Source organism: Lygodium microphyllum, chromosome 27 (genome assembly GCF_053477565.2).
Source record: "Lygodium microphyllum isolate KBCC chromosome 27, Lygodium_microphyllum_v1.1.10, whole genome shotgun sequence".
Lineage (NCBI taxonomy): Eukaryota > Viridiplantae > Streptophyta > Polypodiopsida > Schizaeales > Lygodiaceae > Lygodium > Lygodium microphyllum.
The window spans coordinates 58,910,206-58,933,844 of NC_141161.1; the positions used below are offsets into that span (position 1 = coordinate 58,910,206).

Sequence of the window (23,639 nt, forward strand, 5' to 3'; positions counted from 1 at the left end):
CATGTAACTTAATCTCCAAACTTGATGACAAAGTAGAGCCAATGGGTCCATAAGCTGATCAATATACATTGAGAACATTTCATTAGGCAAGCCATCGCAACCAAGACTTTTCCTGCTGATTTTAGAGAGCCTTTACATTTCAACCATTCTGAATAAGTAGTTAACTTATCAAAATAGTCACCAACTTGCTACAAGGTGATAGATTGTTTCAGCAAGAGTTACAAATGCTATAATTCACCACTGAACGCATATGTCTGCTCTCTTTTTTTTCGTAAATATGTCTGCTCTCTCGCTCTCTCTCTCTCTCGCTCTCTCTCTCTCTCTCTCTCTCTCTCTCTCTCTCTCTCTCTCTCTCTCTCTCTCTCTCTCTCTCTCTCTCTCTCTCTCTCGTCATGGGTAATTTTATTAATTATGAGGAATGTACCAAAGTCAAATGACTTCAAAATAAGGTATGGCAACAATCCACAAAACAAAATCGTCCTTAATAAGATGACCTGTAAACTCGACAATACTCAACCACTACAGAAGTAGACTTTGCAAACAATCAATATAGCTATCCACGCCAGCAAAGGAATAAAAAATGAAAGCATTATGGATAGTCCAATTATGCTAGCATCACTAAAAGCATAGAAAGAGGAAAAACACTAGTATATGTGGCTCTAAAAATCCCATAAATTTGGGGTTTCCAAAAACCCAATCATAAGGATGCATAGAGCTTCTGGCAACTAAATGCCAAACTTGAGATAGGAGAGATCATTTCTACCAAGAGCAATCCGGCAAGCCAAAAACCTATGACAAGGGGTCTCTTCAACCATAGTATCAAAAAACCAAAAGTTGCAATAAGTGAGAGACCGCCCATGAACATTCTCTAAGTGAAGATTTTGACCTAGAATATCTTATTAGCCATTAATATCAATGGTGAGATTAGAAACTAGGCATTGAGTAATTAATTGATGCTAGTTCAAGGGCTAATAAATGCTTAGGAATACATGGATGATGAATTGACCTAGCCAATATGATTGTTGATTGGTATGTTTAATTTTTTAAGCAAAATTTAATAATCATATTGCTTTTTAGAATTATTCTTTTGAAAATTAATTTAATTGGCCAAAAATTGCTGAAAAATACATTTAAAGATTTCCACTTGGCAAAACTTACCCATACAAGTGATGGAAAGTCTATTAGAGAGTGTTGGAGCCTCATCCCAATATAGTGGAGGTTAGGAGAGGAGAGAAAGAGTTGTTGCTGTAATTTTCCAACCATTGTTGATCAGCCCAACCATTGGAGGCTATCAAAGAGCTGCCCGCAACTGATCAAGAGGCTATTGGTGATAGATGACATCACCTATAGGTTGTCTATAGGCAAGTCACAACAATTTTGAGGCACACAAGGTTAAAACAACTGCATGTGGGATTCCTGATGATGGTGGGCTGTAGTCAAACGGCCACGTAAAGAAGAGTAACAAACAGCCATACAAAGAAGGATAGCATTAATTGCAGCCAATTTTATCGATGACACACTGAAATTTCTCTCTCTCTCTCTTCCTCTCTATTCTCTCAAAGACAATTCATGACTTCTCTCAAAAGATCTCAGCTAAACTCAGTCCCAAGATGGTGCAATTGAAGAATTTTTTATGCTAAACTCAAATTTATAGTAGAAATTAGGGTTCACTAACCACCGCCCTTAGAAAGAAAGATCTATTAACCGTCTCTAGAAAGCCATAATGGCCTATGAGACCATAACTAATACAACCAATATCATCATCTCTCATCAGAGAAGAAAACAGAATTGTCTAGGTCTAGAAGAGTACTTAGAATTTAGGGTGTCTAATACTTAAAATTCAGCAACTCAAATTCGGGGATTTCAAAGAATTTCAAGAGGCCAACCAACCAATATTAAGTCTAGGGCATAAATTTATCATCCAAGGAGCAAATTGAAGGCCAATCTCCAAGCAAACCAATGAGCAAATTGGTTTGAAGACTTACTGGTTGCTATGGATAACAACATGTATTGAAAATTAAAGGAGATCAGGTTGGATCTCAATATACTTTAACCTTTAGTAATACAAGTTAAAGAAATATCACAAGGGGTGTCAGTTTTGGAATCAACAAGGTATCCATTGTCCAAGATTAAGTGGTAACATTTGTATTTTCAATTTGCTATAATTAGTGTTAAATCAGGTCATCTACCACCCTATCTGAGAAGGAAAGCTGGTTTCAAGGTTCCTTGTCCAGGATACCATCAATTGTTGAGAATAGCAAATGATGCTTGCCCATAAGTGGCTTTGTATGAGAGATATGACGCAGATGTATACTCTAGAAGCTCTAGGAAGAGATGTCCAAAATCCCATAAGCACGGTGAGGAATAGTGGTACTACCCAAAAGCTATAAAAGCACGTACTTTGTTGACACTCATAACAAGGCAATGGAACTATTAGTTTGAGTTACTCAAGACTGTCTTTATGAGTCCAAGCTAATCTATCTTGGAACCTAATTCACTTGAGTTACAATCTCTCGTTCTAATAATGTATCGTGTGTTTGATTTGCACCCACCAAAGCTAACTAACTCTAGATCCGTGTTTCTCAACATGGTATTAAAACCATGGCCGACGAGCTAGTTGGCTAGTGTGTGTGCACTTTCTCAATCTTCCTCTCTTCCATTCTCTCATTCTCTCCATTTCTTAAAGTCGTCCAATGTTTGTTCTTCATTTCAAGATTACCAGGATGTATGGCTGGAGCTCGTCACAAGCGAGTTGGGAGAGGCAGGCCTGCAACATGATCTATACTCTCTCACAATCATTATTGCTCAATTCCAAGTGTGGGAGCCCTATGCCAGATGCACACGGTTTGCCTGCCTCGGAGTGTAGATATGGTGCGACCATTAATCCTTCTCAAGCTGCAGCATATGTCAGTGGCGCTGCATCAATCTCGTCTAGTTCCATCAAGCAGTCAGGGCAGGCACGTAGCATATTGGCTCTTCGAGAAGCTTCCTGCCATGCCTCAGCAAAAGAGGACATACTTAGAGCCTCTCTGGTTTCTAGGGAAGCCTACTAGCATGCCTTAGAAAAAGAGGGCGTATCAAGAACCCCACTGGTTCCGAGAGCGTTGGTGAAACAAGAGGACCAAGGCGTGCTGTCTGATGACGAAGAGGTCATCAATGGTACAGGCCATGATGAAGAGGATGATGCTTACAGTGTTGAAAAGGACTCCTTGTCTCTCTTGGAATGGCCCTTGGTCTGCGCACAGGTCGCAAAGTTCGCCTCTACGGCCCTCACAGTTGAGCTGGCTAAGTAGGGGAAGCTCCCTTTCGGCAAGACACAGGATGATAGTGAGGAGTTGCTTGCCCAGACAGCTGCAGCATGCTTGCTGTCGGAGGCTCTTGACTTCTCAGAAATTATTGATGTACGACACATATTGAGGTCAGCCAGTGCAAGGAATGTGTGTACTATCAAGGACCTTTGCACAGTGCAAAAGATGCTGTATTCTGTAAGGCCAGTTTGCGAGCAACTGCAGGAAGCTTCAGCAACAATTCCATCGGATAATGGTAATTCTCAGCAGGGAAAGCACCATGACTTTCTGCCTCTTCAAACTATTATGGCTTCAGTGAACCTACGCACATCAATTGAGTGCAAGCTGAAATGTACACTGGAGTCACGGGCTCTCTTGGACTGGTTCATTATGGTCTGTGCTCTCTCAAACAAGTTCAATTTCTTGGCCATGATCAGTCACATCCAGTAAAGCTGGCATGTCCTCTCGGAGGACTGCTGAAGGTTCATTGCAATCTGTGGTCATCTTAATTGGGGGAGGTTCAATACTAATATTATTTGTGCCTTCTTGGATTTGTTCGATTATCCCAATTGTGCCATCCTCAACACTACCCACTACCTCAATGTCGTCACGACAATATTAAGGTTAAAGCCCTAGCCTTTAAAGGCCATTCACACCAGCTCATTCTCTCTCTCCCACAGTTACTTGTTCACACCTGCACTTCTCCAAAAGCAGTCCTTTCACACCTTCCGCATTCGACAAGAGTTTTCTGCACCACGCTCAAATGATCAATACCAATGTAATGATGAGCCATGAGACCAAGCCAAATAGATCCCACAAATCATGTACCCCAAAATCTATGTCATGTATGACAAAAGAGAGCTTGTCAAGTCAAAGCAATCATAAAAGCATGAAACAAAAAGACTGTGTCAAGAAGACTAAAAGAGAAGTACCATGCACCAACAAAAGGGATAAGAAGCACAACGAAGAAAAAGGGCAAAAGATCAAGAAAAAGATCAAAGGTTGCCAAAGAAACAATGAAGAAATTTCCGCTGCTGACAACAACGTTTTTCCCATAGTGGATCTTCCGTAGTGGATCTTGTTTCCTATAGCGGATGTAAAAACCCTACCAAGATGTAAAGTTTCAAGCCTTAAACTTGACGAGGCTGCCAAAGAGCTAGTCTCCCGGGCCATGTCATCATGTAGGGAGGGGCAAAAGCCAACAAGGGTAGGGACTCATCATTTGAAGGGGGGTGTTGAGAATAGCAAATGATGCTTGCCCATAAGTGGCTTTGTATGAGAGATATGACACAGATGTATGCTCTAGAAGCTCTAGGAAGAGATGTCCAAAATCCCATAAGCACGGTGAGGAATAGTGGTACTACCCAAAAGCTATAAAAGCATGTACTTTGTTGACACTCATAACAAGACAATGGAACTATCAGTTTGAGTTACTTAAGACTGTCTTTATGAGTCCAAGCTAATCTATCTTAGAACCTAATTCACTTAAGTTACAATCTCTCGTTCTGATAATGTATCATGTGTTTAATGTGCATCCACCATAGCTAACTAACTCTAGATCCATGTTTCTCAACATCAACTCCCTTGAATTGTTTGTGGTACCTAATTGGAAGTTAGAAGCATTGCCTTAATGCTGAAATTGTTTTCATCTGAGCATTACAGCAAGAATATATTCATATAGTGAGATGGAATCAAGCAGTAATGATGCCTCTCAGTCTGAAAATTCACAAACTGTTGGGAGAAATGCAATGCCTCATCTTGGACAAGGCATGCACCATGGACAGCAAGCTGATAATCTTGATTTAGACCAAAATGTGAGTCTTTCTAAGCCTCTTGAACCTAATGATCAACAAGCGGAAGAGGAATTTGGTGATCGATTTAAGAATCAACTAAGGACAGCAACTCAAATGTGTGTGTGTATGTGTGGTGGGGGGGGAGGGGGGGTTTGGTTGCATCTCCACTTCTCTAGAGATGGACAACTTAGTTACCTAGAAAATCTCAGATGTACTTTATTTGCATCAAAGATACTATATGCTAATAGTATTTTTGCCATTGGGATCACTATTATTTTGTGTACTAGTCACTATGAGTTGGTATACAAATGTGTCTAGTTTGTACCTAGGCTCTAAAACTATACATTTGTAAGGTTGTTGACATGTATAGAATTCACGGAATGTACTTTTAGATGTGGTATACATTTGGAGGCATGTATGGAACACGTGGATTGTATGCAATATACATTTACTATATGCTAATAGAACTTTTGCCATTGGGATCACTATTCATTATACTAGTCACTATAAGTTTGTATACAAATGTGTATGGTTTGTACCTAGGCTCTTAAACTATACATTTGCAAGGCTGTTGACGTGTATGGAATTCATGGAATGTACTTTTAGATGTAGTATACATTTGCGAGGCATGTATGGGACACATGGATCATGTGCAATGTACATTTACATGTCATGCAAGAGAAGTACATTTGCCTAAGTCACATGTGGTTTGTAGCTTCTGTATGATTTACATGAGTATCATGTGGTAGATTATTGCTATGAGACACTAGTTATGCTTAGTTTATGCATTACTTTGCCTTGATGATTAGAATAGTGTTGGCATTTGGTATGTGGATGCACCCCTTACGGTTTTGATAGCAGTTTGATTCATGTGTGTGAATCGTAATTAGTGATTGGAATTTCAGACACGCAGAGGACATGAACATGGTTAAGTAATAGGTGCACATGTTTAACTGTGATGCTAGCATATATTTCTAGTAGTGGCAACGGATGCTTTTCACATATTTCACGGTAATCGAGTGCCATTGCAAGGATTTCAAGGGGGAGGTCTATAATAGAGACATGAAATTTTAATGCATTGCATGGCAACTTGTTAATCAAATATGCAAATCTGAGTTACACATGATATGCAAGTTAGCTATTTCACAATGACGGGCCAAGGACCCCTAGAAAGGCAAAAGCTATAATAATTTATATTAGTCAGATACTTGGTGATACCCGTATCAAATTTTAGTATAGAAGATTTCATTAGCCATTAATGTCATTGGTGAGATAAGGAGCTAGGTATTAAGTAACTAATTAATACTAGTTCAAGGGCTAGTAAATCCTAAGGAATACTTGGATGACAAATAGCCAGCTTACTTGTTGGTTGGTATAGTTAATTTTCTAGGAAATAATAAATAATGAAAATAATTATTAATTAATATTTAAAAATTAATTTAATTCGCTGAAAAATGCATTTAAAAGGTTGCCATTTAGCAAAACTTGCTCATGCAAGTGAGGGAACGAGGAGCTCTGGTTTTGAGGCCAACAAGGTGTCCATCGTCCAAGATTCAATGGTAGCATTGATATTTTAGTTTGTGTGAATTTTGTGTTTGTTGTAATTAGAGTTAAATCAGGTCATCTACCACCCTATCCAAGAAGGAAGGCTAACTTCATAGACTGCACTAAAACTAACGTTTCTAGTAAATACTATCGTGCACACCCTCAATAAAGCTGCAAGCCTAACCTATTGATAGAATTGCAACTAAAAATATTTTAATAAGAGTTGTCAAGTGCAAAGATGCAGAAAGCGAGACATGATGTTTTTAAATTTTAGTTAAAACTGCATGCACAAATGCTAATAGTTTTCCTGTTGCTACCAATCTTTACCTTCCAGGTGTTGCATGATGGATCGCATATTATCTAGCCATTCTTTGCACATTATGTACTAGTAGGTCATAGGAAGCAACTCCAGCACTAGGGAATCTGCCAAATACATCTCATTTGACCAAGCCCTACAATTTCTCAGGTAGAATCATCAATGCATCCTAGTAGTTCACCAGTGCAAACCCAACCTAAAGGCTAAAACAATTTCAAGCCATGGCAATGTACTATCCTTCTTGCTTCTTTATAAATGTTATGTTTAATTGTGCATAGGACATCCCAAGCATTTGCGTGCAACACAATCCACATAGTGTACTATTTACTTCAAGAGCAGATGCCCCTAACATTCCAAGTGGCCATTTCCATAAGGAACGTAAATATAAATTTAGATGCAAACCATTATTGCCCCTTTGCGTTTGTTTCCAATACAACTAGTAACTCTTCATCCAAAAAATCAGCCAACAATGCAAATCCATTTTGCCCACAACCATCTTCTTTGAAATAGATGGCTGATGCATATTCTTAGCATTTTGACATGGGAATCTGCAGTTTGGAGGCACAATTGCTTTTCTCCCTTGTCAAAGGCAAGGCAAGCAGGTCAATCATGGGACAGAATTGCTCAGGACCACATATTATAACCCAGGATAGCATTTGATGACCCCTTGTCTTTCAACAGAGGCTCCCTAGAGTGTTTGTCCTTCCTCTTCACATAAGTTTGAAGCACTTCATTATGATCTCCCTGGACACCAACAAGACATACTGTCTATAACTTTTTTCCCTTTTGTTGTGGAGCTCCTGCCATTGAGAATCGGCAGAAAGGGAAGGCTGAACAAATTGTTTGCCCTTATCATTGTCATGCTCTGCATGCGAAGCATATGTTGGTATGCCTACAGGAGGAGGATCATCATCATGCATCTCAATACTATCACTAAAATCAAAAATGTCCATGTTTTTTGCAAGGACATTCTACTATAAAGTGTCCCAACTGTCCACAAAAGAAACCATAGCCAACAAGTGTACCCCATTTCAACCTAAACCTTAAAATGCATACCTGGGCACAAACTCACCACCAGTTGCGGTGACTCTTGGCAGTGTCCTAAAGCATGCAAAGTCAATTCCTATTCACTGCCCATTACTGGAGGGAACCAAAACCTTCCAATAGCAGCAATAGCATCTGCCAAAAGTGGCCAATACACAATCAGACATTCTTGAAGCTCCACCCAAATAGGTCAAATAAGCACACACTGAAGTGGCCAAAGTCCTACATTCTTCAAGCACATAATGATTTGGTCAGATATGAACATATTTGGGTCTGGTCTTTCTAAGGGTGAGGTCAACTAGTGACCACACATTAGACTGATCAGCATAGACTTCATGGGTTATCCAAATCAGGTCAAAATCTTTGAAGGGAAGTTAAATACTGTTCCTTTTGAGTTGATCCCCATCTTGAGATGTAATCGTACCATGGCATATAGATACCAAACCTGTAGATGATTGGAAACTAGTTGTCTAAGACAAGGTGACCAATATTCACATCCCTTTTCAAAATGGAGATCATCCTACAAGCATACACAAGAAAAGCTAGAAGAAATATATGCAAAATTACGATTTTTAGAGCATTGGATAGATCCAGTGTCACACCATGGACTAGGTGAGGGACTTGCAAAAAGTTGCTTACCATCCTACATAGAGCTAGCATATAGCTTTTGCACTAAATATTATTTTACTTACATGGGTCCAAGAAGAGACATCAAGTTGTTGATAGATTCATTATTTTAATAATTGCTTCATGGTTTAGATTGGCATGGTACATGTTTATAGACCAACTATGTAGTTAATCAGACATTCTGAGCTGTATCATTAGAACTAGGACGTTCATGTAGAGTGTCTTCATAGAAGACCATCAATGCCATTGATGGGTGAACAGATGTCACCCAAAATAGAGTAAGATCCAAGCATAGCAAGCTTGGATGTGTACAGGACCATGGCTGGGCAAAGAACTCATTCTATGCTCGCATTTCCTCAGAGTCACACTCACAAACTACAACAAACCTGCAACAAACCTGTGGGCCATGGCCAATAATCTAAATACTGTACACACATTGATGCAAGCACATTTGCCACATTGACTGCACCCATATCCATGCACCAACAAAGGACCCCTATGCAAGACGCAAAGATGGAGGAGATTGATGGAGTTGTAGCTTGCATTATTTCTAAAATTTCAAGGCCATGGTGAAGAAGATTGGCCCAATCTGCACAGTGCACACCCCCATCATCTAAGACCATGTGCACTAATTTACTTGAGTACAAGCATCTATTGGAAGCAGGCCATGGAAAACAGAAGAAAACAATGGGCAAAGAACTTGTCTTTGTCATTCTTTGGCTACATCACCTGTCTAGGCAAGAGGATTCAGATGAGCAGAATCAGAACATTGCCAGCAGCCTCATCCATTGCCACAGTTGGGGCATCTTAGATCATTTTCTGTCAGGCTTTTGGAGGAGGTTGGATGATACCTTCACACTTCAGAAGATTTCCCTCTTCCTACAGCTGCTCACTCATAGAAACTTAGCAGTTGGCACTTGGTCTCAAGTACTGCAGAGTCCTAGTGGAATGTGCAAGATGTGATGAGCCAAAGTTGGTGCTGAGGCACTGTCTATGGGACTGTCCCACAGTTCAGGAAGTATGGAGGAGAGCCCTCGGTACGGTTTTCCACAGCACACCAGAGATCATGATATCAACTTGGGGAACCATAGCTTCATCACAGATACCCACCAAATTGGTTGTTCACAACCATTGTATTTATGATGGACTTAGCTGCTTTCTACAGGGTTCTTTGTACTTCATATTTACCTGAAGTGGATTTTCTCTGAGGTGTTATGCATAGAATTTTCTTTTATTTGAAATAAATAAGGATGTCTACCATTACCCACAGACAGATTGGCTCGTGGAATGGGTCCATCCTGTGCTTAGCCACCTGAGATGTACTTTACATATATGCCATGATGCTTTGGAACTTATGCCCTTTCTTTTAGCACAACCTATTGCTGCTTGCAGGATATTGAGGTTAATATTTGCCAAAAAACTAGGATGGGCTGGAATAGGTCACTATGGGTGCCATTAAGGGCTGAAAATGGGCTGAATGAAATGGGGGATTTTGCTAAGATGAAGAAGCAATAATGACTGAGAATTGAGCAGTGCTGAGAATGGCACTCCTTGAATATCTGCCATTGTGCATTGATTTTTGTATATTAACTCATTAATACTAACGTCTGGCCTCTCCAAATGCAATGAAATATATTATTACTCAAACACTGAGTTGTCTGTTACTTCGTTTAGTCTAACCCAAGAAAATTTTGGCTATGAAGATGTTATTACTGAAACACTGAATTGTTCATTACTTCATTTAGTCTCACCCAAGAAACTTTTGGCTATGACAATTTGGACATGGCTCCAAGCTTTCCAGGTTGTTTACTACAAACAAAACATCTGCCTTTTGAGAACAGTTCTAATCACTTTGACTTTTTTTAACCTTAGTTAATCATGTATACTTCATGTTACATGGTAACTTTGGCTTTCTTGCAATCCATACATCCACTTGCTATAGCACTTAGCCCTGCAACTCCACCTAGATTGTCCACAATTGCTGGGAAAGCCCAAGCATGTGAGACCTTATATCCTAGTGCATGAAACTTTAACCTTAAGTTTAGTGAAAGTTGTTCATGGCTTCTGCCTACTGATTGAGTTGACGCCAGACTATAGCCCTGGATCCATCAGGATAACAGTGATAGTCACAAAAAGCTATTTCTAAAACAGAAAACCATCTCTAAACATCATGTACCGACTGAGAAGGATGCTGTGCAAATGCATGCAGCACACTATAGAGTGCAAAAGCATCACAAAAGAGAACTGAGAAGTATTCTTTCACCTATATGAGTTGGGTTTATCTTCACATAATCTTTTCTTCCTTTGGTTATCCCAATTTCATCTGTAGCCTTCAATAGCATCTCTGTCTGAAACAAGTATGTCTAAATGTTAAATGAGTACAGTCCTGCCCTCATTGTCACTGCAAGACAACTGAAAGCTGTATATATGTTACATAGTACCAATCATTACTGTCGCAACATCATGGTTACTTTTAAAAACCATTCATGTCTTAGTACCAAAAACAGAAATTACATCCTTGAATTGAAGACAAGTGCATCCAGCTTGACTTTTGCATCTGGGACATACCGAGTACTGGTGAATTTCCCCAAGAGTATAGCCTGGCTTGCAAAGCGGTAGGCATTCTTTCATGGTAGATAAAACAATTTCATACAACTGTCTCTGCAAAATCATTGCAAAAGTGAGAAAGTTAGTTTCTATTGTGCATGAAAATGCCACACATAGATCAAACATTTCACTCCGCACACAGGTCAAACATTTTATGATACTACCCATCTAATTACCTGTACCATCATTAGATCCTAGAAGTCAGTCTCCTCATGTTTTATTCAGAGACCTCCTGTAACTACTGATGAAAGGATGAAGCAGGCTCCTCCCTTAAACGATCGCATCACGTCTCGGTCTGGAGGTTGCTACCACAGTTGGAGAGTGGTTTACAATTTTAGACCTCCCTCATGAGACATTAGATCAAAAATGTCATCTTTCTTGGGATATTAAACCCAACGATGCTTATTGCACTCAAGATGAATGGAGATTCTAGGCCTACCAGAGGAGACCCTCACAATGACTTAATTGGCACCCAGAGAGAGACCCTTACCTAACAGGGCTAGAATCCAGATAAAAGAGATCAGAACAAGCCTAGTTGCCACACACAATTGATGGTAACAGGGCATTTCTCAGCCCTTTTTGACAAATTTCTTCAGAAGACCCAAGGGGAGTTTTAGGCCAAGGAAGATTACACTCTTCCTTTGGCTAGTGGCAGTAAGCACTTGACATGGTTATGGCCATGGAGGTCACTTACAATTCATACAATATGTCAAGTTCATGAATATGTCAGTATGGAATGTACACAAACATTTTGCAAATAACATACAATGTTCCGTACATTCAGTTACAAATTAGCTAGAAAATCAACTTTATTATTTACATACATTACACATAGATAAGCATGTATCTTAAAGATAGAAAGTTCCAATATCACAAACTAGAAAACTAATACAAGGCTAAACATATAAGATTCAAATTCCAAGAGTCAAGGTGTATCTTACAGATAGAAAGTTCCAATATCACAAACTAGAAAACTATTACAAGGCTATATGTATAAGACTCAAATCCCAAGAGTCAAGGTCTCTACCTCATCTTTTAATCCCCTTCCTCAAGCCATCAAGATCTCTCAATCATGGGGGATATATGTTTCAGAGGGTCTACTACACTGACCTCCTAGGGTAATGTTTTGCCTATGGGATGGTAGGCCACCTTGCAGCAAACTACCTACAACAAACCAAAGGAGATGGGTAGCTTGGCAAGTCTCCTTCCAAGATGAGGGAGCAGGACTGTTGCCTCCAAGATTGAGCAAGAGAGTGGCAGATGATGTGTGCCACTAGGTAGAGGAGGAGACAAGGAGAGAGACAAGGACAGAATCAGCAACAACAAGAGACAGCTTGAGAGACAATAAAGAGAGAGTGGAAAGTTATCTGAGAGCCCATGCCTATTGATTATAGAGATTCGGCAGCAGCAATACTGCCCCAACCCATGGCCTTCCAAAAGTCTGAGCCCCCCTCTCCCAAAGCACTAGTAGCAGTAGAGATAGCAATGTCATACCTTCATCTCCCTAACCATGGACGACTGAGGCAGTTCAATACATACACGTTTCTTTCCTTCAATCACATGTGGTCATGATAGATGTAGTCATGTGGCCATGATAGACGCAACAATAACCCCATAGATACTGGTTTTCAGTTTCATAGTCTCCTAGCACTTAACAAGGGGAGGGACTCCTGTCTTGATGAAAGGAGAGGAGGAGTTGATTTCACCTATTGCATCCACCCAACAAAGGGCACAAGAGAGAGGAGGACCTAGAGATATGGCTTCACACAATTCCTTAGACTCTGATGATTTTCCTACTCTTTACGAGGGTCTAGAATGCAAAAGGCACAATAGAGTCTACACCAAGCCACAAACGAGACGAGTATCACCCATGCAGTATGGAGCCACACTAATTTAAGAGACCTAACCATTCCTTTAGGGTCCTCTCATGGAACATAGTAGGCTTTGGCAGGGTATTTGTTTCACCAAGGTCAAAGCCTCATGAGACAATTTCTTCATAGGGCACTCACTAGTTGGGATGAGAATGGGCTTAATGATTTAACTAGAATGAGCTCTAATCCTTGTACCCATAGCTCTTAGCATGGTGATCAATGCACCAGCAATGAAAGATTTGACACCCGGGCATGCAGTGAACAAATATGCAAGTTATCTAGTACAAGAGCATGACAAAAGGAACAAGGTGAGATGTGAAACTTTCATTAAATTTAAAGTTTGCACCTTAGAATTAAGTTACGTTGAAAGTTTCACTTAGTAAAGCAACTCACACTTAAAATATTAAGCATACCTTGAGCTTAAGTTTCATCCAATGAGCAACTCAGACATAGAAACATGAAACAGGGAATGAGAATGGGAAACCCGGATGGGGACAGTGATGGGGACGGCAAACCTAGGGAACGGGGACATGGGAACGAGAATGGCATTTAAAAATTTAAAATTCATGAAAAGTTTTTAATATTTCACTCATAATCCATGTGGAGTGTTAAAACCAAGGTATATAATTCACAAGGACAATCATTTTAAGTTTTAACTTTAAATATATCATGCATCATTCTAAAACTAGTCATTAGAAATGAAATTACAACTTACAAGGCTCAAGAGTTAAGCTATTCAATTATAAAATGCATAATACATATGCCATAAAACAATGAACAATGAGCTAAACTATAAAGTCTAAGCTGAAAAAACATGCCCATAGTCCCATTGCCAAAAAACTTAAAAGACTACAAATATGAAGTCTAATCTTTGAAAGAACATGCTCATTGCCCCAAAAAAGACTACAAATATGAAGTTTAATCTCTAGATTGAAGCAAAATGAGGCATTTAAAATAGCCCAAAGGGCAACTGCAAGATTGCAAGTACAAATATAATGTCGGCATAGCACAACGGCCCAAATGTCACACTGTCATCAATGATCATAATATCATATACAATGTACATGTATCATGAGACTCACAATAAGAAAACTAAATCAAGGATCATCATCATGTCTAAGGCTGCTCTAGCTACTACTGAAGTGTCAGCTTCATCATCATGTGTACCACGAACTGCTGCATCTCCTCAACATCAACATGTGTCTCCTCTTCTTGCTGCATCTCCCCCTCTATGAATGGATCGGGCTTTGTTGTCATACTGTTACATAACATCCTCAAAGCCCTAACGAATACTAGATCGTTTGCCCTCTCCACACCAAGACAGTTTATATTTTTTAAAGCAATGTGAGCATATGTACTCCACAATTGCTCCAAACAAGGGGAGCTAACTGATTGACTCAAAATACGGATGGCTAGGTGATGCAACTCAGGACCATCCGAACCATAGTCCTCCCACCACAAAGCTCCCCCAATCTTACAGCGATCCTCCTGTGCATCCCCACACCAAAAGAACCCCGAAAGGTCCTATAACATGAAAGCTGGTCTCTGATCTTTCGTCTAGTGCCATGATCAAGCACTAGACGAGACAATATAAGTCTCCATGCATCCATAACTTTAGTGTCATTCTCTTGACCCTTGCCCTGAAACTCAAGATCCACAACAAATGCAACTGCATGCATAGGTGAGCTATAGGAGTTCCACCTTGTCACAACCAAATGGCCTATCTTCTCATATGCCTTATCATTTGGTGTCAACTCCTACAACTTTTCATTCAGCCTATCCGTAGCCTCATATACCTTGCCAATGCAACGTTACATAGCATCCAATAACCCTCAATACATGCACAATAGGTGATAACATAGCATCTATCCGCTTTACATCATCCCAAAAAGCGGAGTTATTTGCTTTCTCCAAGCATAAGATACCTATAGGAGTATCTATCAATGCTAATGAGGTGAACTCATCACTAAGAAATAACTGCCTCAAGGCACCACTGCATTCTCTTAATCTGCCTAGCATCAAAAAGTTAAAGAAAAATCTACCATCAGAGTATTTTAAAAGTGTCTTCTTTGACTGCAAAGAGAACTAAGGGCGAAGAAACTGGTGATTCGAAACACAGCTAACCATTTAAGCTCCTTGCTCTATGGCAAATGCAATCCATGACAAGTTACCAATATCCTCTAGTAGGTTATTCAAGCAATGAGCCATACAATATGAAAATGTGATATGCAGATAATATCCTTGGATAATAGCACTTGCTGCCCTATTTGCAAGCTCTCCATCTGCAACAAATCCCACAACATGCTCTAGGCCAATAAGCTCAATACATGTAACCCACTCTGCTGCAAGTACATCTGTTGACTTTCTTGTCCTCGATGCATCATGTGAAGATATGAAATACATTTCCCCACGATAATAAGCAACCATGCCACGAATAGATTGCTTGTATGTATCACTCCAACCATCAGCAATCAACATAACTCTATTTTTAGTCTACAGGCTCTTTCTAGTCACTGCTGCTTGCTCAACAAGGCGCTTTTCCTTGTCGAACAATGTGGTACGTAAGTTCTTTGATGATGGAGGTACATACAAAGGGCCATACTCACCAATCTTCTTGCACACCAATTTAAAATACTCTGATCTAGCTGCATGAAACTGAATGTGGTCACGATAGAAAAAGCGTGCCATTGATGTATGTACCTCTTCCTTCTTCTTGGGATCCCAACTAGTATCAAGTGTGCTCTGTCTACGTGCAACATGTGGCAGTGTTAATGCCATGGCCGATGCGATGCCTACAATAGGTGCAAAGGTAGCACTTCTTGATACTAATCCTACTCTAGACATATCTGATGGGGATGGTGTCACAAAAGTTGTAGGGTTAACTACAACACGTCATAGTCTAGATGCGAGATAAGATTGTTGACCTGCTACACGGTCATGAAGCTCCCTTTGCTTCTCCAAGGTCACATTAGGACAAACTATACCTCTGAATTTGGCTCATGTAAGAGATGAGCTTGGACCTAATTATGCATAAATTAGAACAAGTGGCAATTGGTATTCCATATTCTAATATTTAAGTAACTTTGAAAAATTAAAATCAATAAAAATTCGAAATAGAAATGCTCGGTTCAATGGATTACCTTGTTTGCTCCACTAGTTCGCTTGTATGGGTAAAGCTTACAAGCCCATGGTCGAGATCCTCCACCACTCTATGGGCAGTCAGCATTTATTTCTTCCCGCCATTACCAATCATCGGACCTTCTTCCTCAACCATCGGCATGACAAGCAGGGCGTGAAGGTGAAGCCATTTTAGACTGAAAAATGAAATAAAAATGGTTCAAAAGAAGGGAGAACTCAAGAGAAGGGAAAAGGCTCAAGAGTGAGGGAGAAGTTGAGAACTTAGAACTTAGAAGAGAGAAGGGAAAAGGAGAGAAGGGAGAAGGAAGGAGAGAAGAGGAGAAGAATGGAGAACTCAGAAGAGAGAGAAGAGGGAAGATTGAAGTAGAGGAAGAAGGAAGAGGGAGGTTGGAGAAGAAGGAAGAGAGATGAGGTGAATCATGATGGAGCTAGCAGCTGGCAGCTGCTACAGGCGGGCGCGAGGCTGGAGCAGACCGAAAGCAATGGGGGCAGTAGACCGGACTGGGAGCAATTGCAAGCGAGCAGGAGAAAATTGGAAGCACAACCAGAACACACGCGAAACGAGGCGCATGCCCGCACGGGCAGGAGGATAAGTGGCATGTCACATGCATTCTCTGCCCGAAACGAGACATGGAACATTTCACAATTTGGGGACGCAGTATGTGACGGTTTCATGCTGGGGACGGCGTTTTGGCATGTCGGGGGGACCATTCCAGCCGTTTCCTATTTCTATGAGCCCAATTATAACTAATGGTCAAGTTATTAATTAGCTCTTAATCAAAAACATGATTTGGTTAAGCAGCAACTAGTTATTCATTTGGAAACTTGACCTTGGCTATTTGAGGCTCTCTTTCTCTCTCATGCCCAAGTTTGGAGAGCTGTAGCAACAAAAGGAGATGCATGCTTGCTGATTTTTCACAATGCATAACAAGAGTCACTCTTTCTTCTCCTTTCTCTCTCTCCGGCTGTACAATCCCTATTTTACAGTAGATAAGAATTAGGAAGAACTCATACTACACAAGCAAATGTATCTCCTAGTGGAGCTGTCACAAGATTGTGACAACTATTATCTTTTTGCTGATTTCTTTATTACTATTTTATTTGGTTTTTCTTTTTGGAAGGTTCCCTCTTGAAATCTAAACGCCTAAGTTGCATGGCCAGTATGTGAAATGGACAGGAATGTCAAGTGAGTCAAGACTGGACAATTAAGGTCCAATATAAGTCTGGAAGAGAGGTCTGAGGATCATTACCATCACAGTTGCCACCAGAGAGGTCTGGGGATCATGTGATAGATTTGGTGCCAGGCAATAGCCCACCAAATAGACCTCTATATAGGGTTAGTGCAGCCCAACAGAAAGAGATATTAAGCCAGGTGAATGAGCTCTTAGAAAAAGGGCTAATTCAGCCAAGTTCATCTCGCTTTTGCTCACCAGTGCTCTTAGTGCAGAAGAATGATGGCTCTTGGCACATGTGCATAGATTATCGAGCGTTGAACAAGAGTACCATCAAGAACAGGTTCCCCATTCCAAGAATTGACGACATCCTTGACCGTTTGGAAGGAGCGTCAATTTTCAGCAGGATAGATTTGAAGAGTGAATACCATCAGATCAGGATTAAGCAAGAGGATGTGCATAAGACTGCATTTAGGACCACGTTTGGTCTCTATGAGTTCTTGGTAATGCCATTTGGACTTACTAATGCTCCTGCTACGTTTAATCGAATGATAGACAGGATTTTTCGTCCATACAGTATACAGGGCATCGTGGTATTGATGCAACAATCAAAGCAGTAGAGACATTCTTTTATTGGCCTACTTTGAGAAGAGACATGAATGCTTTTGTGTGGCAGTGTTTGATTTGCCAGAAGGTCAAGTTTGACAGGCAAAAAGCACCAGGGCTTTTACAGCCATTGCCTATTCCAGATAAACCATGGGAAAGCATAGCTATGGATTTTATCTTTGATCTTCCAAGGACACAGACAGGAAATGATGGGATATGGACTATTATTTGCAGGTTTAGCAAACAGGCTCATTTCATTCCTGTCAGGAAGAAGATAAAACCTGATCAGATGGCACGTTTGTTTATATGCAATGTTTTCAAGTATCATGGTATGCCACAGTCTATTGTCAGTGACCGTGATCCACGGATGACAAGTCTATTCTGGAGAAGCATATTTGAGAACATGGGCACAACGCTTAAGTTCTCATCGTCATTTCATCCACAGACTGATGGACAGTCAGAAGAGGCAAATTCTACTGTCTTGGATCTGCGTAAGTGCTATGTGTCAGAACACAAGTCAAAGTGGGAGCAGTATTTGCCTTTGGTCGAGTATGCATACAATAATACTGTGCATTCATCAATAGGCAAAGCCCCTTTTGAAATTGTTGAAGGTGGTTAAAAGGTTCCTCCCATTTTGCATACAAAGGATAAGATCTTTCAAGCAGATCAGTATGTGCAGAGTATGGGTGAAATGTATCAGAAAGTTAAGCATGCCCTTGAAAGGACTCACACAAACCAAAAGAAAGCTGTTGATCATCACCGTCGTGAATTGTTGTTTTCACTTCGTGATTGGGCACTGTTGCAGTTTGAAAAGGCAAGCTTAAAGAAGCGGAAAGGCAAGGAAAGTCTTTTCACTAAGCTTAGTATGCAATACTATGGGCCTTTTCAAGTAACAGAGAAGATTAGTGATGTCAGCTATAGGCTGAAATTGCCTGACAATTGGAAGATTCATAATGCTTTCCATGTAAGTCTTCTTAGACCCTATGTGGGTGATGTGCCAGAAGATATGCCAGCTGAGGAACAGCCCGAAGTTGAGGAACTTGATGAAATTCTTGTTCCAGAACAGGTACTGGCACACAAGGAAAGGAAAGTGAAAGGCAAGGTTGCTAGAAGGTATTTGGTTAAGTTCAAGAACTATCCAACTATAGATGCTAAGTGGATGGACGAAGGTGAACTTGCAGAGTCACCTAATGTGTTGGAACTTTACCTTGAAGCATTTCGCTTGCAACCTACCTTGACCCCTTGTATCTCTAAGCTGAAATAGATTGTCAAAGTAACAATTGCTCAAGAAAGAAATTATGTACAGAAACAGATTTTGTACAGGTTAACACTTATTGTGTCCATATGGTTTTCTCAGTGCTAAAGAAGTAAGTATTGCTTGCAAGAATACAGTTTTTACTTCTATTGAATTGAATACATGTTGTAACAATGGTTACTTGATCGGGCATATATTTTGTGAATTGACTATGGGGATATCATTTTGATGTACCGGCCACTAGATCTCTAGACAAGGTGGTGTGGAGTCATCAAATGAGAATCTGCCACTATGGGGATATCATTGTGGTGTACCGGCCACTATATCTCGAAACAGTGATGTGGAGTCACATGATGATAGTCTGCCATGTTTCACAGTTAGAACATACATGTGTTAACAGTGTGCTCAGTTCACAATGTTGACTGATAGCATGTATGTGTTGTACATGTGCTGCCAAGTGTAAGTTCCCTAGGTTAGCTGGAAGCATGTATAACATTCATGCAAACGAGAATGTTTGCGATTTCGAGAGGGAGGTATGTCACAAGATTGTGACAACTATTATCTTTTTGTTGATTTCATTATTACTATTTTATTTGGTTTTTCTTTTTGGAAGGACCCCTCTTGAAATCTAAACGCCTGAGTTGCATGGCCAGTATGTGAAACGGACAGGAATGTCAAGTGAGTCAAGACTGGACAGTTAAGGTCCAGTACAAGTCTGGAAGAGATTGATGGCTCTATAGATTGACAAGTCTGGAAGAGACTTGTGAAAGTGTATATGAACAAGTGTGTTGAAGAACTAGCCTAGAAGAGACTAGTTCAAAGGGAAGATGGACAAATCTGCAAGAGATTAGCCCATGTGGGGTCATCAATGGAAATTCACTTTCAGTTGAGCTACATTACAAATTTGGATGTAGCCATAGTCTGCAAAGATGGTCAGAAGACTAGTGGGGATGCAATGAAAGCAACTCCTAAAATTTAGGGAGTTACTATTTCTGGACCTCAGAATCTGTTCGCGTCATTATCTTCGTTTTTGTACGAGGATTAATCCTCTGGTCTATGCCGAGGTCAAATTTTGAACCGAGGATGGAGAATTTTAAACCGGAAGGTTAGAACGGGAAATGTCTTACAGTATGGCCATTTGGCACAAATTGGTGCACTTACCTCTTTAAAGAGGGCTGGCGTGCAGTTTTTGTGCTGAAGGGGCTCATTTGAAGTGGATGGAGGAACACTTGCTGATGGAAAAGATTGGAGAGCTTGCCTACCTTGTCTATGCTGCACAAAGGGCTGAGCTTGTTCCCTTCTCTCTCTCTCTCTCTCTCTGATAGTTTGGTTATGCTTCAGAATCAAGGGCCTTTCTTCTGATTTAGGTACAGTTGTGTGGGAATATGCTATCTTTGCATGAGGCAAGAGCCGCCTTTCCTCAGGAACAGGAGTAGTTGTTTGCAGTTCCCAGCAGGGACAGGTGAGGGTGGTAACCTCACCAAGCAGGTGTCTGAAACAGCACTAAATCAGTACAGATTCTGGACTATTCAGAGGTTATTTCAGAGCCCAACTGATGTCAGAATCAAGGGGCACTTGGCCCAGATGATGCAGAACAGTACAGGGATCAATATGAACTGAAAACAGGTTTCAGAACAGGTCTAAACCAGTAATTACAGTGGGCTGAACAGTACAGGGAACAGTATGAGTTGAAAACAGGTTTCAGAACAGGTCTGAACCAGTAACTACAGCAGACTGAAATGGTCAATTCTGCACTCCAACCAGAAGTTTCAGACTTGGGCAGAGTTTTCCCTCCTGGTCAACTTGTTTTGGGTCAGTAATTGTACTATTATGCTGCTAAATTTCACCTAGAATAGGTGAAAGACAGCCCATTGTACTTTCTCTCTTTAAAAATAAAGAAATACCACAAGGGGCACCTGACTTAGGGGCCAACAAGGTGTCTGTGTGGCAATAGGAGCATTCTAGCTTCCTGTATTTCTTCTTGATTCTGTGTCTTTAAGTTCAGGTAAAGTGGGCGACTGTTAATTGAGTGAAAGCAATTATATATTTTAGTTGTACACTACCGCCCTTTCTAGTGAACAGGCCGGTTAAAGGAGCTTTCTAAGTCATTGAAGGAAGATGACACAAATGCAATGCTTCAGGTGCAATTGGTGAATACAATGAATGCATTGGCACAGGTTTCTCAACACCTATAATTTTCTAATGGAATGCTTGGACCTCAAAGGTCAAAGCACAAGAAGAGGCATTTGCATTCTAGACATGCTAGAAGAGCACATCGCCAGCAGCCTCAATCTATGCCATTTAGTGGGCAGCAGTCCAATGCGCATAAGGCTCCACTTGAAGAGTCTATACATGGGCATGCTACAAGCATGCATATGCAAGGAAATAATTTTCAGCATGCTTTTGGGAAGCCAACTATGCAACAAGCATCTCCACATCCAAGTTATTTTGGAGGTGGTTTCATGTTCCAGGCCATGCATGGCAATGCATAAAGTGATCCTAGTATGCAAAGAGCTACTGGTGCTCATTTACATCCTGGTTTGCAGCAACTACATGGTAATGTTCTTGGTGGTGCACAACCAAGAATGCAACATGGCATGTATGGAAATATTGGCATGCAACCACAGTTGCAATCAAGCTTGTATGGACATATGGGACCCCCTACAAGGCAACATGAGATCCAACGTTAAGGAGCTGGTCCTAATAATCCAAGTGTGGGTGCAGCTAATGCAAATGCAAGAGTGGTACCTCTTGTGCCTTCATATTTGCAGCCACTAGTTTATAACAATGTAATGCCTAAGGAAAAGGCCAAAGATTACAAGGAAGTTTAAAGGTAAAGTTTCCCCTTGTTACCAAGTGAAGTTTATAAACTAAGCACCATTAGATGCAAAGTGGATGGTAGAAGGTGACTTAGTAGATTCAATTCGGTTGTTGTAGCTTTACCTTGAGGCATTTCAGCTGGAGCCAACCTTGGTTGTAACTCCATCAGGCTCAAGAGAGCACAAATCTGGAGCTTTGTTTGTTGCTCAAGATGGTAGCACTTCCACTCCTAGTTAGATACTCTCAAATATCAATTGGGCCCTTGGTCATAAAATTCTGAAAAACGTCCTAATGGCTCGAAATAGCCCAGCGCCCCGCTTATCCGCCTTTCCCCTCCGCCCCAACAATTCGCCGCCTCCCCCCTCCACCAACGGACTCGGCTGCCTGCTCCGCCTACTCCGCCTTCCCCGCCATTCCGTTCCCCCCCCCCCCCCCCCCCTTGTTGTCCTCCTGCCCGCCCTGCTGTCCCCACCATACCCACCCTGCAGTCCCCCTGCCCGCCCTGCTGTCCCCCCCCCCCCCCCCAATCCAGTCCTCTGTTCGCCACCCTCTGATCCAATCCCCCCTCCGGTGCGTTGCCTCTGCCTGTGATCGCAGTCCCATCCATGGTATCCAACACCCCCCCCCCAACTGCCAAAAAACAGCAGCCTTCCCCCCTCACCATTGTTCTCCCCCCCCCCCCCCAAGTTTCTCTCTCTTCTACAGCAACTTTCCCCCTCAAGTAGCACCGCAACGTAATTGGTAGTTTCCTCAAAAGGGTTGCGCAATGGAAACCCCTCGTCAAACGCTGGCGCACTCAGCAAGTGCCCCCTAATCAAACACCTTACGTGTCGTCCTCTCTGAGAAGCAGCTCTTAGCCATCCGAGCTAAGGAGCTGGAGCTAAAGGAAACATCGATTTATGGTCAGGTAGTAGGACATTCCCCAACCACGGCCCAGCTTTGGGATTGGCTTCACTCCACGCTGCGCATTAGCACAGCGCGGATCGTGGAGGTGGTCCTAATGGGCCAAGTGATCTTCATGGTCAGGCTCAATTCGGCAGACGAAGCTCTCAAGTTACTTGCCAGTTCACCATATGCGTCCACAAAAAGGGTCATATACATGGTGCCTAGTGGCTTTACCGTGGAGGCATTTAAACTCCACAACAAGTTTCTTCAACACGCAGTCACTCTTCTTTTCCCCGGCCTAGCGATAGAGTATCGCCAGTTGGTGGAAGACTTTGGACGGCTCTTCGGCACTGTTCTTCCCGCATCTTTCGCAGATGCAGTGACAGCAGCAGGAGTCCCAAAGGTACGGGTGGCAGTGAAAGAAGTCAAGAATATCCCACAGTTCCTAGAGATTGAGGCGGGCAAGCATGCCTTTAGGCAGCAGGTCATTGTGACAGCAAAGCTCGAGAAGTGTCTACGCTACCACGATTTGGGGCACCAGGTAGCAGTATGTACGCGTTTCGGAGCCAAGGTGGCTCCGTTGACAGGCCCGCAAGTGAATGCTGACGGCTTCACACAGGTCCAAAGATGACAAAGAGGGAGACGGTAGGTGGGGGCACAACCAACTCCTCAG

At 41.4% G+C, this 23,639-nt stretch overlaps 1 protein-coding gene across 8 annotated transcripts in view; it reads right to left on the minus strand.

The window, feature by feature from the left end:
- LOC148012356 (Metallopeptidase M24 family protein) overlaps positions 1-23,639 on the minus strand; it is a 192,094-nt gene that overhangs the window by 92,859 nt on the left and 75,596 nt on the right. For all 8 annotated transcript variants that reach the window (XR_015689079.1, XM_087669386.1, XM_087669389.1 and 5 more), the window contains 2 exons: positions 11,181-11,273; positions 10,876-10,960 (listed from right to left, as the gene is read on the minus strand). Coding sequence is in view for 7 of the 8 variants with exons in the window: in XM_087669386.1 (XP_087525512.1) it covers positions 10,876-10,960; positions 11,181-11,273 (178 nt within the window). In the remaining variant the exon portion in view is untranslated. The remainder of the gene's footprint in view (positions 1-10,875; positions 10,961-11,180; positions 11,274-23,639) is intronic.